The sequence below is a fragment of the Cololabis saira genome, chromosome 21 (assembly GCF_033807715.1).
Source record: "Cololabis saira isolate AMF1-May2022 chromosome 21, fColSai1.1, whole genome shotgun sequence".
NCBI classification, from domain to species: Eukaryota; Metazoa; Chordata; class Actinopteri; order Beloniformes; family Belonidae; genus Cololabis; species Cololabis saira.
Genome location: NC_084607.1, coordinates 29,048,441 through 29,063,012, shown reverse-complemented (window position 1 = coordinate 29,063,012; position 14,572 = coordinate 29,048,441). Strand labels below are relative to the sequence as shown.

Genomic DNA, 14,572 nt, shown 5'->3' with positions numbered 1-14,572 from the left:
GCAGGACCATGTCTCCATTTAACGCCCTCATTGACACAGGCGGACCGCAGGCAGTGCAAACATGCATAAATAATACAGGACAGGAACATTACCAAGACAAATGCACTGCAGCAGCAGGAAAAGCCAATCTTGCTAAGCTAGGCTTGGCTAACTCCATTTGCATGAGAACCAGCAGCCGGTGAGCAAGAGGGGTCTAAAATGAGAGCTCAAGGGCAGGATGCGTTAGTGGGAATGGCTTAAATCAATCCTAAAAAAAATGCAGGAGTCTGCGCTAGCTCTGTATTTTGGAGATGATTAGAGGAGCCCAAGCGTACGGAGGATCAGTCATGTTCTCTGGCCAGGTGTTTGCCTTGCAAGCAGATGAAACCGGGATGATGAGAGCCAAGGCTGAAATACAAGTCGAGGATTTTGCGCCCAGTAGGCAAGCCATCTAAGTAACTTGTTTCTGCTTCACCTCAGCTGTGAATCTCTGCCTTAACTTCTTCTTCTTACTCGCCTGCCTTTAATCTCCAGCGAGCTTCATTTTCTCTTGTCAAGTGAGCATCCAACCAAAAATAACTCAACGCCGGTCGCAAATCATGGGAAATTGAAATCTAATTAAGACACATTTGGACCCTACAGCTGCATTCCTTCAGTGTATTACTTTCACTCACTATTGAAGAAGGGTTGCAGACATGAGAGCTGCATACTAGAGGGAAAAAACTGAATACATGAGAAAGATGAGGTCTAGAAGAATCTCCCATCTTGTGATGAAGGGAAGAAGGCTGGGGGCTCACAAGCTCACAGCCCAACACTCCCCTCCTGTGGCACTGCCAGAGAGCTACACATCCCCGAAAAAATAAAATCCAAAAAATCAGAGACACAAAAGATCCACACACACACACACACATACACACACTTTTCCAAAAACCCCATTAGGATGAGGTCTGATTGCTCAAATACATCTGCTGGTCCTGAGCTGGTTTGAGCCGCTCAGTGAGCTCTGCTGCTCGGAGATAGATAACAAAATAGTCAGCTACCCCGCCACTGCACCGAACACATAACGAACTCATTACTGAGAGCAATATGCATGGAGAGAACAGAGGAAAATACAGAGGGATGAAAAGGAAGAAAATGTGAATAGGATAGGATAGGAACAACCTTGTGAAAAGGCTTTGCATGCGGAGCGTGCAGAGCTTAACTCGGAGCAAGCAATGGGATAATTTCTCTCCATTTTTCAAAGACAGTCTTTTAAAGAGAAGCTTATTCGCTACCAGCTCCATTCAGCACTTCTCTGGGACATCATTTAAGAGCTACCAAAGACTGCAGGAGTATAGCATCATAAATGTCTAGATGTGCTGTATTGTGTATCTGGAGTAAACTCAGCCAAGACTGATGCAGAGTTAGTTTCTAAAAACATGTATGTAATTTGTACTCTGCAAAAGCCACACTATCAAAAGCAAAACTATGCTTTATGTAGTGCCATTCTCTTGTGGTTCACTGAAGTTTTCAAACATCTGTTACATCGTAAGAACAGAAAGCATTTCGTTAGCTGGACTTCACAGACGCTGCTTCAGCTCTCGCAGGTGTTCAGAGCAGCCAGATGACTGAAAACCAACATCCGTCATGCAAGTCAAGAATTCTGGCTCACTTTTTTTTTTTTTTACTTCATTGTTACAGAGAATTGCAAGTGAAAACTCATGTCTTACCTGACTGTGAGGTGCGTATCCATGGAAACCCGGGTTTAAAGGCTCATTGTTCTGCAAGAGACAACAGAGAAGGATGAGACCTGTGCAAATGGCCGGGCTTTTGAAAATGAGTGGATGCAACATGATGGTGCAAAACTTGAACATTTCAGAAGAAATGCATTTTCAAAAAAATAAAAATACTTGAAGAAAATGGACTGTACACATGTTTTTTTCTGATATTACAAAGTGGACTTCTTGTAAAACATTTCTATGAACACAACAAAAATGTGTTGGATTCATTATTTATGCACAGGACACATGTACTGTTTTAATTGTTTAAAAACACTATCAAAAAAAAGAAAAGGAAAACTATAATTTGATAGCAACAACACACTCAAAACTGATCCAAAGAGTCAGTGATGATGAACGTTCTGAGAAAATACAAGTAACACAAGTAATCTTTTGTGAGATTGTAAAGATAACAGCTTTTGGGGAGTTTGGGGAAATCAGAGTGTGTAAATGTCTTGGATGGAAACTAGTGTTGGGTGCAGATGATCTTTGAGTCCTCAGGCAGCACTGCATGAGAAACTGTCACACCACGTGGTCAATACAGTCACATGGGTTGACAAGTATCTCAAAAACCATGGATCATGTACATATGGTGTAATTCCAGCTACTGTATACCTCAGACTGAACAACTAACAACAGCAAAGAATATAAATGCTGCAGTTTAGACCTGTTTCCTACAGAAAACACAAACGCGACTCTAAAAGACAGTAGGCAGGTATAGATTATACATAATAATAATAATAGAAAAGACTTATTAGAATCAGATCAGAGCTGAAATAAGTGGATGAGTGCATCATGAAGAGGAAAATATGATACTGTTCACCACGTGATTCCTCTTGCTAAACTGCAATAATTACTATCCTGACTGTGGAAGGATGATGTAACAAAGGGGCAAGCACGGCCCTCTCTCAGCGCTCCTGTGGGTTTGCTGCATCAAACTCTGGATTTGCTTATATTTCCTAATGAAGTTGGTTAGCCAAGACAGTGAAAATAGTTTTATTTGTGCTTGTGCCTGTTCAAGGTTCAAATAATTTAAGAGACTATTAACCAAGCTTTTTCCCGGATTTTATAAAGCTTCCCATCTTTTAAGATGATGCCAATTGCTCCCAGTAATTTGAAGTTTACGACGACAATGGCGCCCCTTCACAGGACGAAGTTCATACGAGGACAAAAGACCCTGCAGTAAAGTCACCGAGGAGTGAATTGAGTTACTGTTAACAGTCTGTTCGGATACCATGACTGGTGACCCATAAATTCAGTTTACCGAACTTTCACAGTCCGCCGGCACCCCTCACTCCTCCGTGCTCCTGCTGAGACCCCTGTTGTAGTTAATTGCTCTCCAATTACTTTTAATTAGATTATTTCTGTCTCATTCGCTCTCTTCAACTATCATTTTCTTCTCGTTGCCACGCCAGAGGATCTATTGTTTGCGGCGGCGCTACAGTAGAAGAGGAGGAGGTGGAAGGGGAGGGGGAGGGGTCAGAGAGACAAAGGCGGGAGGGGGGGAGCAGGAGGAGGTCTGGAACAATGGAAAGTTAACTAAACGATGATATTTTGACAGCAGTGGGAGAGATGACTCTGGCATGGTCTAGCCTGCTGGCACGCCATGCAGAGACAACATGACCGCCTAGTGGGACTCATGCCTCTGCTCTTGATAAGGAGCTGAGGCAGGAATCTCACCACGCAAGAAGGGAGAAAAGAGGAGATGAAACGAAGCAACTGAGAGGGTAACAGAGGTCTGTGCCTGACGGACGGGGAAGAGTTTGCAGTCTTGAGAGCTGCTGATGTTTTAATTACATTTAATGGGGAAATATTTCCAATCCATGTGCTGCTTCTTTGGCTGAATCGACTCCTCCATTCAGCGAACAGCTTTAGTGTGGGATGTGTGATGCTGCAGCAATGAGATAGGCCTCTGAAGAGCGTCAACAGAGTTAACCTCTTGGCCTCGACCTCAAGCCGCCCGCTGTGGGAATGACTTCCTAACGGCGTTCATCCAGCCAATCAGAGGCAAGCCTGTGAGACGGAGAACCGCCGTGACAGGAAATTGGCCTGGAATCCGTATATATTCAGAAGTAAAGCTGATAATAACTAAAAATGTATGTATTTATGTTTGTTAAAGATATGGAGGTCTGAGGGTTGTGAGGTTAAGACAAAACACAGATGTGGTCACGATGTATGGACCAATGAAAAACCAGAAACAAGTGTGTAGAGAGGGCGGGCTCGCCGGATGCCGAGGGGAAATGAAATTAAAGGGCCGTCCACACCAAGAACTATAAACACGGTTGTAGTGCTTAATTAACATGGATGATGGAGTCCACGTCGCGGCTTTATCGACGATAGTGACTAATGATTTCAATAAAACCACTTTCACAACAATCTGATGAACAAACAGGCCAAACCACAAATCAGGGATCTGCTTTTCACCATTTCAAAACCCTTCTGTATTCCTTTAAGGAAAAACAGCATGGCATGAATCCAAAAGTTACAAACAGGAAAACCATCAAATGAACTGTATACACCAATAATTTCATTTAGTCTTTTTTTTCTTTCCCCCGACTGCCATAGGATCATCAAAGTGAAGTTGTCTCGTACGAATCTACAAATCAAATCTGTTCTTATGAGTCCATTGGTCTCTTAAAAGAGTGTTGAAACCTCTCTTAAAAATCTACTTTGGGGCCTGCGTACAACGACCACCACTGTTTACAGTACGTCGTTGCTCAGCACCGAGGACGCTGGTGTGGATCATGACCCTTAAGGAAAAGGAGGGGGCAAATGTAAATTATAGGAAAAACAGGGAGGAAAAACTATTTTCTTTTGATGTATGAGCACTAAACTGACTGAGTGTATGTATGTCCAAACCCGGGGCCAGCCCCCCCCCTCCCTGAAACAGTCCTTTCTTTGTCTCCTCTCTCAACTTCCTGTTTCATCTGGAACCAATTTCCCCCTCTTGCCTGGTCCCTGGGGGGAACGCTCTCCTTGGTGCGCCACATTTACAGGCGGGCGGACAAGCTTATATTGAGCAGAGGACTAAGTGGAGAAAGCTGCTGGTGCTCAGCACAGCGCAGATGGAAATGCAGTATAAGGGGGCTCTTCAAAGCTAAATTTCAAGCCTGCAAAGCCCTGAGCAAGGTCAGCAGGGATGAGAAAAGTCATCCTATCACAAATAAAGAGATGCATTGTGAGTGCTACAAACACTGCAGCGCAATATAAACAGACTGTGCTGATAACGTGAATAAAACGTGCTTCAAATGTTAGATAAGGCTTGCTCAGCTTTTGTGTTGTATTTATTAAAACATGAATAACACAATTCCAGGTGACTAAAATATGGAGCATTCGTTTTTTGTTTTTTTTTTTATAGTCGAAGCACGGGTGTATGCTCTGCATCGGCAACGAGAACAGGGAGTAAGACAGGAATGCCAGTGGACCAAAGTTATTCCAGACCATCAAATTGTAGAGTCACCCTTGGTTTTACAGTGAACAGGGTGGAAAAAAGAAAGAGATGGAGGAGTTTACAGAGACGAACACAAGGAGGGAGAGAGGGGGAAGTTTCACAACATCTGGAACCAATCTGTCTGCAGGAGAGGAGGGAGGGAAGGAGGGAGGGAGCGAGCTGGAAAGAGAGATGGAAGAGAGAGACGAGAAAAAAGGAAGAAAGAAGGAGATGAAAATGAGAGCAGAGACAGACGCACACAGGAGGAGGAGAAGGAATGTGGGTAAAAAGACGGCCAAAGCAAAGAAAGGGCAGAAAAATAATAAAAAGGGGTGGGGGGGGGGATCAAAATGGAGACAATGAGTCATACGCGAAGAATGCCATGTGATTTATATTTTCTTAAGGGGTGGGGGAGGGGACCAGGGGTCTGGACTTGGTCCCTGGTTTTTAAAGCCACTTTTACTCACATTCACACAGACACACATACATTCTCAAGTTACTCCTTTTTCTAAAGGACCCCAAACATGTCTGCATGTTTTTAAAAAAAAAAAGTCATATAAAGTACACGTACTGCACTGTTGTAAATAAATAGGTTAAAAGTCGGTGTCAGAATCAGCACGGATCCTGCAGAGAATCGGAGCTGTGTTTTCCTGCCGCGCGCTTCCAAGTTTCCATCAAGTTAATTCTATATAGTTTGCGAGCAGGGTGGAGCCTTTGAAGGCGCTGCCTGCTCGACTGCGAGGCTGCAGACCGCGCTGGCGGGGATCAGCAAAAGCAAAGAAAAACCAGTCACACTCTTATAAACTTCCTCCCCCTCTCCCTGTCCCCGTGTGTCTGACTCCATGGAGGGCAAAGCCTGAAGGGTGTATCTCTTGTTTATTTTCTCTCTCTCCATCCTGCTATTTTAGGATAGGGAAAGAAGTTTAGGAGTTGGTGGAGCAAATGGGTAAGAGCTGAGCGGGAGGGGGGGAGAAAAAAAAAAAAAAAAGCAGCAGCAGTGAAGGAAAGCAAAATGACATGAGGTCAACAGATGGTGAGGGTGGCAGGGGGAGGGGGGTAATTAGGCGGGCCGCTGCAGGCATCCAGTCGTCCTTAACAGAACAGCCTGAGGAGGGGGATTCTGCCAAGGTCTGGCTTTACGCTGCCAGGTCACCAAATATATAAGAAAAATCCCAGCTGCAACCACTAAAACATAAGTATGCAAGACAAAAAGCTGATCTCAAAGTGTCCGTCAACCAGGACCATAACGTCTGAGCCGAAAATCCCCAACCAATAATTACAATTAACATAATACACACCTCATAAACATTTAACTGGATGAATGCACAGTTGGAAAAAGGAGATCATAGTTAACACTGGAGTAACAGTATGTGCCATAAACAATGAGGTTTAAACTGCGGCTGTCCTTTCAAGTTTAGCAAGTGGCTGAAAACCCAACAAAAAGATGCTTCATATGCCAGCAACACACTATGCAACTCCGTTAACACTTTGGACAATAAACCGGGATTTTAAAGTTGCAGACTAAATATTTCACAAAGTTTGGGGATATTTAAGGGTAACACACTGGATTATTTTCCAAATCAGAGGACAGCAGCTTCAACATTTTCTCCAGACTGTATGCGTCTTTGAAATCGCTTGTAAAAATCGTTAAACGTGAAATCAGAATGAGTTACTTTAGCGTACAACTTGTGGGTTAAGATCACAACGTTCCCACATCGAGACGCTGCAAACGCACATTCGTGTTTGGCTGCTTGATTTTCAAGAATTGAAGCAGCTCAAGATAAACATCTGAAGTCATAAACTATTCACTCGAGTGCCACTAATCCACAGGAGACGAGCAGACGCAATCAAATTATTCAATTAAGAGAGTGAAAGTCAAACCGCAATGTTAGAAAAGGACACACGGCTGATGAGTCGCTAAAAAGGAACCCTGAATATAACACAGAGAGACACTGTTATATTTTTACATAAATTTAATTTTTAAATTTAATATACTTAATAGTCAACCTTTAATATCAAGCAGAATGTTAATCCTACACCCATATCTGAGAAACCACTGAGAACATGCTGTTAAAGGACAACAGCAGGTGCTCAGAATTAGCAGCCACCTCAACATTTTATGAAGTGAAGAAGGCGACGATGGAGACGACGAGAACACCGGCCATAAATCCTCCCGACTGGGAGGCCCACGTAGTGACGGCGTCTACCGCAGCAGCTGAAGCAGAGTGAATTAACACAACAGCCCATGTGGAATAAAGCGAACGACAGAGAGTGAAGTGATTGATGCGCCAACCTCCGAGAGGCAGAGCAAAGCCAAATGATGAGGCTGAAAGTGATAAATGCAGTGGAGGACGCCAGCATGACAGACAAACGGGACGACTGAGGCTCCACAACTCCAATTCCATGTGAAGTGCACCCAGAGAGCCGAAGCGTAGCTGCGTTCATCCCTCTTCTTCTTAGACACACCTGATACGACCTCTGTGCAGTTTTTTTTTTGTCTCAACCAGATGTTAGCAAAGGATGCAACTCTGGGATAAATTAAATGATGAAGGTTTTTTCCTCTACTAACTGAGCTGCTAAAAACAACAGACCCCTCTTGACATCTCCATACCGCTGCCTGCAGACACCAGTATTCACCGCTGCTGCACTGGTTTCCAGGTTAATACAAGAATCTGAAGATAGGTATGAAATGTATGACATATTTAGTAAAACAATCTCTAAGTCAAATATTTTTTACAGCATCACCAGTGAGCCTCTAGAAGCTAGAGAATCTAGATGGTTAGGTACAATAATTGCCTACGTTTTTTTCTTACGTTCTGATTTCCGCCCATATCCCCGTCCGAAATGACATGTAAAGCTAAATAATAAATATAAAACAAAAAGAGTACTTTACTCATGAGAACTATTTGGCTTCTTTCATATTAGTACTTAGTCCTCTGTAACCGAGTTCACTGATTTCTGTCAATAAAAAACAGGATTTAGTTCAATCTGGCCCTCTTCTCAGAGCCAGAGACGTGTTGGAGTGCCATGTCCCAGTCTATAAGTGTTTGGCTGCTTGGGCTGCTGTTTGATTTATGCATGCACATCTCTGCACAAGAAGCTTTCTACTAAATTACATGTAAGGTTGGAAGTGCTAAATGTGTCGCTGAAACTAATTATTGGTACTTTACATTTGTAAATCCATTTGATCGTACGACCAGACCCCTTTTAAATCGATGGATGAAAAGCTGACTGCAGCAGTGGAGAAAGATAATTTCCTAGCCTGTATGGTATAATTACCACTTAGAATTACCACAATCGAGCAAGTAAATGAAAGAAAGAAAGAAAGAGAGAGGCAACTGAGGAGGCAGTTCAAAAAGATGTGTAGTTAATCTACTAAAAGATGTCGTTTTATACGTTTTACCTGAATGTTTTCAAACTGACCTGATCAGTCAGACTGCAAAACCAGAAGCTTTTTAACTATTTTCTTTACTTTGTTTATGCAACATTCTGGTACAGGTTTGTGGTTTTTCTATGAAATCTGCTGTGAAAAAGAAACATTTTCAACATGCTTGAGGCAAAACAAACAAATATGAGAGGGCGGATTTTTGCACACCCTTCTGCAGTCCCCACGGTAGTTAATAGAGCACAGTGTAACTGTGGACAAAGACTTGGCAATTTCCTCTGCTTAAATTATCAATCACGTTGTATTATTTAAAAGTTAATTTGAGTCACAGTTGATGTTTGTTTTTGCTCAAACTGCACTAATATGCTGCAGATTCACAGCTTCATGGTTCTCTGTCAGATCTAATCACCTCAGGTTGGCAACATGGACAACATCTGCAAAGCACCTACTGTAACTATCAAACATATTTTTCTCTTAAATCAGAGTACTTATTTAGTTGTGTTAAATTCCTCAAGTAATCAAAAATGACACCACTTTGCAGTACATTTTTCCCCCCATAATCCAGTATACACATCCCCCTGCCTCCTATTTTCACCTTGCTCACTTTGCTGACTTATTCTCATCATTTATCTCAATCGCTCCAGCTGAACAGAACTTTATTGATGTTAAAATGAAGGCAAGTGCAGCACCATTGTGATCAGTTTGACTGGATAAAGAAAAGCAGCAGGAGCGCTGTTCTGAAATATTCAGAATATTGACAAACAAAAGTGGAAAAATGATGAACAAGAAGAAATAAATATACAAGAGCTGCTGCAAACCTTTGCCAGTCCCAGCAGCAGTTATTTTCCGAAACACTGACAAGTAGGCATACATAATCAATTTTAGGACTGGTTCTACATTTTTTTTTTTATAACACCTATACTGTGTCAAATTTTCTTCCTCCGTTTTATTGACAATAGGAAACTGTTGATATTTTCGAAAGTGCCGTATCAAAGCCACTGTGGCAATACATGAAAGAGCGGTTCACTCACCGACCTGGAAAAGACCTGCTCAAACATAACTGTGCAGGTTCAGGGATATTTCACGACTGAAAATGAATAATTCACAATATTCAGACTGCTATGATAATACTAGCAGTGTATCAGAGATGACCCTGTGTCATGGAAACACTGAATTGACATTTGGCTGTGAGTGTGGGTGGAGATGGGAGCACATGTGACAGTTTGGGGGCAGCCTTGGGGAGGAGACGTGTAGGGTGGGGGGAGAAGTGACATGACGACCGTGCAGGGAGCGTTTACATGCAAGAGGCGTGTTGAGGAGCTGAATCCAGCGTTACTTAACAAGCCTGAAAGGAAAAACAACAGATTCCTTCATGCTTTAGTATTACAACTGTTGCACTTGGGCCAATAAAGCGTGGTGATCTAATCCAAGCGAATCAAGGGCACAGAGAGACATAAAGAGTTGAGCAACTTTGTCTGGGGAATTGTTAGCTTATCGCTGCCGGTTCAAAAGTCAAGGGTGATTCAACGGAGCCGTGGCTCAAAGTTTAACAGCAATCATTAAACAGCTGCAGGAAGCTTAATGGTGGAGCAGCGAGGAATGTGTATGTCCGCCTATAACTCATGAACACACGACAACTGACCGTGCAACCTGCTGCACCACACACTTCTGTTTCTGTAGCAAAATCCCTCGTCTGTGGATATTCTGACTTATTTACTCTAAATCAGTCCGTGTTCCCTACTTTAAATCAAATATTTTAATGTAGCAAAAAGGAAATAAGGGAAAAAAAAACAGGTAATACATACTATTATGGGAAAAAAGGATTGAAATTATCAATTTATAACATTTTGTCGTTCATATCTGCAAATTGTTGCGATGATGTGCCGACAGTGTTGAAACGGTAGCAGTTTAGGAGCACTCAGGGCTTGTTTTGATATTTGATATAAAGTTGCATAATGTTTTGCAATTCAAATCAGATTTTTAGCCAAGCCTTTTACCACATTGTCCTGTTCTTTTCACTTCCAGGTATTCCTGTATCAACACAGCAGAAGGTATGAACTACATCTGCGTCAGCGCATGTGTTGCTCCACTATCGAGGTGGCAGAGAGGACAAAATTGATCACAGACAACTTTGCATTGTTTTGAAATTGCGGCTGAAACGGAGAAGAAAACCACAGATAAATACAATCTGTGCTAAAGTATTAAATGTGTCAACAGTGCAGGCTTTTGCACTCAGGAGGAGGACGTGCCAGAGACACATCTAAAAAAAAAAAAACACCTCAGGCTACTTTTTTTTAATGCTGGTCTCAGATTACAAGATTTTTTGGCGCCAACCGATTGTTGGCGTGTTCAGATAACTGGAAATGCTGCTTTGTAATTTGGAGTATTAAAATCACTTTCCCATTAAAAAAAAAAAATCTTTTGCAATATCTTTTTTTTTTTTTTTAAGTAGCTGTCAGCTCTGCTGCGTTATGGAAGTCATGCATGTCTCCACTGTCTTTCATCTTCAGGATTACTCTGCCCACAATGACCTCAGGGCATGTCTCTCTCTCTCATTGACGGTAACAGGTATTCTTCTAACTGCTCTAGATATTTGGCTCGTTTAATAATATCTGTTAGCCATCGGCAATGGTTCTGACATGCGTCAGCAAGCATCTCTGACGAGTGTTTGAGTTGTTCACACGTAAGCACCTAGTCCCAACTCCCGACCACTGACTGCTTACTAAATTGGTGAGTTCTGAAAGTGACAAAATCGAGACTAAAATCATCTAGCCTTTAATCAGGCTTTAATCATAATTCTTTCTGGTTTAGTGGTAAACTTGATCTGTCAAAGCTAGAATACATCAAAGCATTCCTCTAAAAATAAGATACATTTAAATGAATAAATAATTTTGGGTCAATCAACCACTTTCACATTATTTTATATAATGTTTTCCTCAATTCCTCTACTTGACCGCATAATAAAAATAATAAATGTGTTTAAGCTAAATGTTTTATTTAAAAAATATATTTCAAATAAAATAAATAAAAATGCTTTTCTGTAAGAAATTGTACAAAAGTTTTCATTTTTTGAAATTGGAAAACACTTTAAAACAGTCCACATTAAAATACACAAGACTTTGTAAACTTGCTTTCAAAAATGTATCTAATAATAATCTAAATTTTATTGCAGGTTAACGTTGGTCACCCACACACCCACTCACATATAAATAAACAAACAATAAATATAATCTGTCCTTCAATGCTTGTTCTCCACAGTTACTTCAGGAATGTTTCTGTCGTTTGTGTCCTGGAAAGACAAACATTTGACCTCAATTTGTTCCAGTGAAATAACCCAAGTTAAATCAAATGATTCCTGCTTGTGTTGAACATTGAATCTAAAAAGAGTCCACTGCTGGTAACGATCCGTGTCTGTGAACTGTTCAGTCATATCAACCGCTCCTTTGCCTGCCCTCCCCTCCCTTTTATTTGGCCCTCTATAGCGATCAGCCTGGTTAATGCCCTCTCCTAAATGAGCTTTGATCTCGTTAGTGCGACACAAAGCCGCTTTACTGCCAACGATAGGACAAATCGGCTCTCCGAATCAGAGAAAGGGACGTACGTAGGGTTAGAAACTACTCCCACTGCATCCAAGCAGACCACAGATCTGCCCCAAGGGGAAGCTTCAATACAACTAGCACATGGAGGGAGAAAAATACAGGAATAAATAAATAAAAGCCAATAAGGAGGGGGATGAAACATGAAGAAGATGAAGCGGAATACAAATGTGAGATGAAGACATGAGACAAGACCTGTGCATAGCTCGAGAGAAATATAGAAGCGACACAGATTTGAGTGATGGGAGACGGACTGAAAAATGGGGAGGTAATGAAAGATGGCAGGAGGGAGATGGGATAGCTGATAGAGAGCAGGGAGAGGGGGTGGCTTGGGGTGCTCTGCCTCAATAATGCACTGAAAGCCTGTAAACCAGGAGTCAATTAACAATCTGGAAATATGCCTGGGGGGGGGGGGACAAATCAGAGGACATGTGAGCGGGGGAGGAGGGAGGGAGATGCAGCTTGTATGGGGCAGAGTTGGGGGAGGAGAGCAAGCATAACAAAGACAGGAGGCTGCATTCTCATTTATTATTACAGCGCTGATTTACAGTCAGTCTGGAAGGTCAGCGGTCGACTGGCTCTCGATGGGAATCCTGTAGTAATTGTTAGGGGCATTTGGTCGGAAGTGAACCCCCAGAACTCATTTTCTCTTTCCCCGAGTTTGCAAGCAGCTTCACTGTTTCTGCCACTCAACTCATATGCCTGAATTACCTGCTCATCCCGTCAAAGTCATTTTGTTTTTCATTAATCTTCTGCATAAAGTGTTATTGAACTACTCATCTTAATTCAGAGCGTAGCCTCCTCCTTATCTCTCCCCACGCTGAAGCCACTCCTGTCATCCATCACTTTCCTCTCATCCTTTATCATAATCTCTGATGGATGCAAGCTAATGGCTCAGCTTTTCTTTCCGTCTACCGTCTCTCTGCAACCATCCTTTATTCCCCCCCTCAACACTCCATCACAACCATCCGGGTCCCTTTTCCACTCCTGCTATCCACTTGCATGTCATGTGTATTTCATTGCCCTGCATCCCTAATATTCCAACATTTATTCACTTCTCTTTCTCTACTGATGTTTTTCCCCTTCATCTCACATCTATCCTTCCACTCATCCTCCCTTCCCATCTCTGTCGTCCAATCATTTCTATTTGTCACCCCTCCCGCCTCCAAAAAAAGCACACATACATCCCAGTGCAGACTAGAGCGATCAATATAAATGATGAGCAGCCCGAATCCTCCCTAAGCCATGCCGCTCATTGTCACATCATCTTTGCCGGAAGGCTGTAGCGTTTTCCCATCATCAGCACCCATCCTCTGACGTTCAGAGGGCTTCAGGGCAGAGACACTTTGTGTCTTTGCAACGTTCCCACTTAAAGCATTTTACCAATTCTCCTGGACTCAAGCCACGTTAACTTGCCCTTCAACTACTCTTACCACCATTTCCCTGGACTTAAACGCCAGCATTGGCTAAAATTTTCCACTGGACTATTGCATTTGATACACTTCACAGCATATGTGTGTAGGTGTACGAATTATACGTGGTGTGGAGAGGAATAACTAGAAACTGATCCAGGGAGAACAAGTAAAGAGACGTGCATACTGTGGCATACTGGGCAACCCTCTGGATAATTGTATTACAGTAGTTTAGTCCAGCGCGTTTAGTCCAGGACGGCTGCTGATGCTTCGCCGTCTCAGCTGTCGAGTCATGAAAGTAGGGGAAGACCCCCGTTAAGGAGAGCCCCCCGAGCCCTCTTTGCTCCTTCAGCCTCCAGCAAAAGGCTCTGTTCTTTGTCTTTCACTGCGGTGACCCCTCCCCCAATGCCTGTCTGCCTCTCTCTTTTAACACCTAGCCACAGAAAAGGGGAGGGGGGCATCCAGTAATTAATGGCACATGCCATGTGTATAACAATTTGTGGTGACTCAAAATAAAAATAATATATGTATATATATATACACACATATATATACACACACACTTATGATCACGACTCTAAACAATTCTATCCAGGAGAATGAGGAAGACACAAGGTCTAGAAGCATGTGAGAAAGCACAGGACTGTTCTGTGTGAGGCAAGATGAAGGGCTCTGATCTCTGCTGTGGTGCTGGCTGTCACAGCAATGGAGCCTGTATCATATTACCTTTGTCTGGGTTGGTCTTGCTCTCTCTGCACAGCTCCAGGAGAAACACACACCCTATTTCAAACAAGGATCCTGCTGGATTCACACTCCTTTGTAAATCATAAATCTCTCAATTCCCTTTAATTACATCGGCTACTTTCTTGTTGCAAAGATGGCAGGACAGTGTTGATGGGAGAAAGGGCAACGTCAAAACACAATACCATGATGATGCACGGGGATAAATGTGTTTTTTTTTTGTGTGTGTTGGTTAAGACAGGGGAGAAGGAGGATAGATGATCATTTTGGTA

The 14,572-nt window shown here is 42.5% G+C and overlaps 1 protein-coding gene across 7 annotated transcripts in view; it reads right to left on the bottom strand.

Moving 5' to 3' along the window:
• Positions 1 to 14,572, bottom strand: part of LOC133422459 (RNA binding protein fox-1 homolog 2-like) — a 55,440-nt gene that overhangs the window by 39,749 nt on the left and 1,119 nt on the right. For all 7 annotated transcript variants that reach the window (XR_009770743.1, XM_061712459.1, XM_061712460.1 and 4 more), the window contains exon 2: positions 1,689 to 1,739. Coding sequence is in view for 6 of the 7 variants with exons in the window: in XM_061712459.1 (XP_061568443.1) it covers positions 1,689 to 1,739 (51 nt within the window). In the remaining variant the exon portion in view is untranslated. The remainder of the gene's footprint in view (positions 1 to 1,688; positions 1,740 to 14,572) is intronic.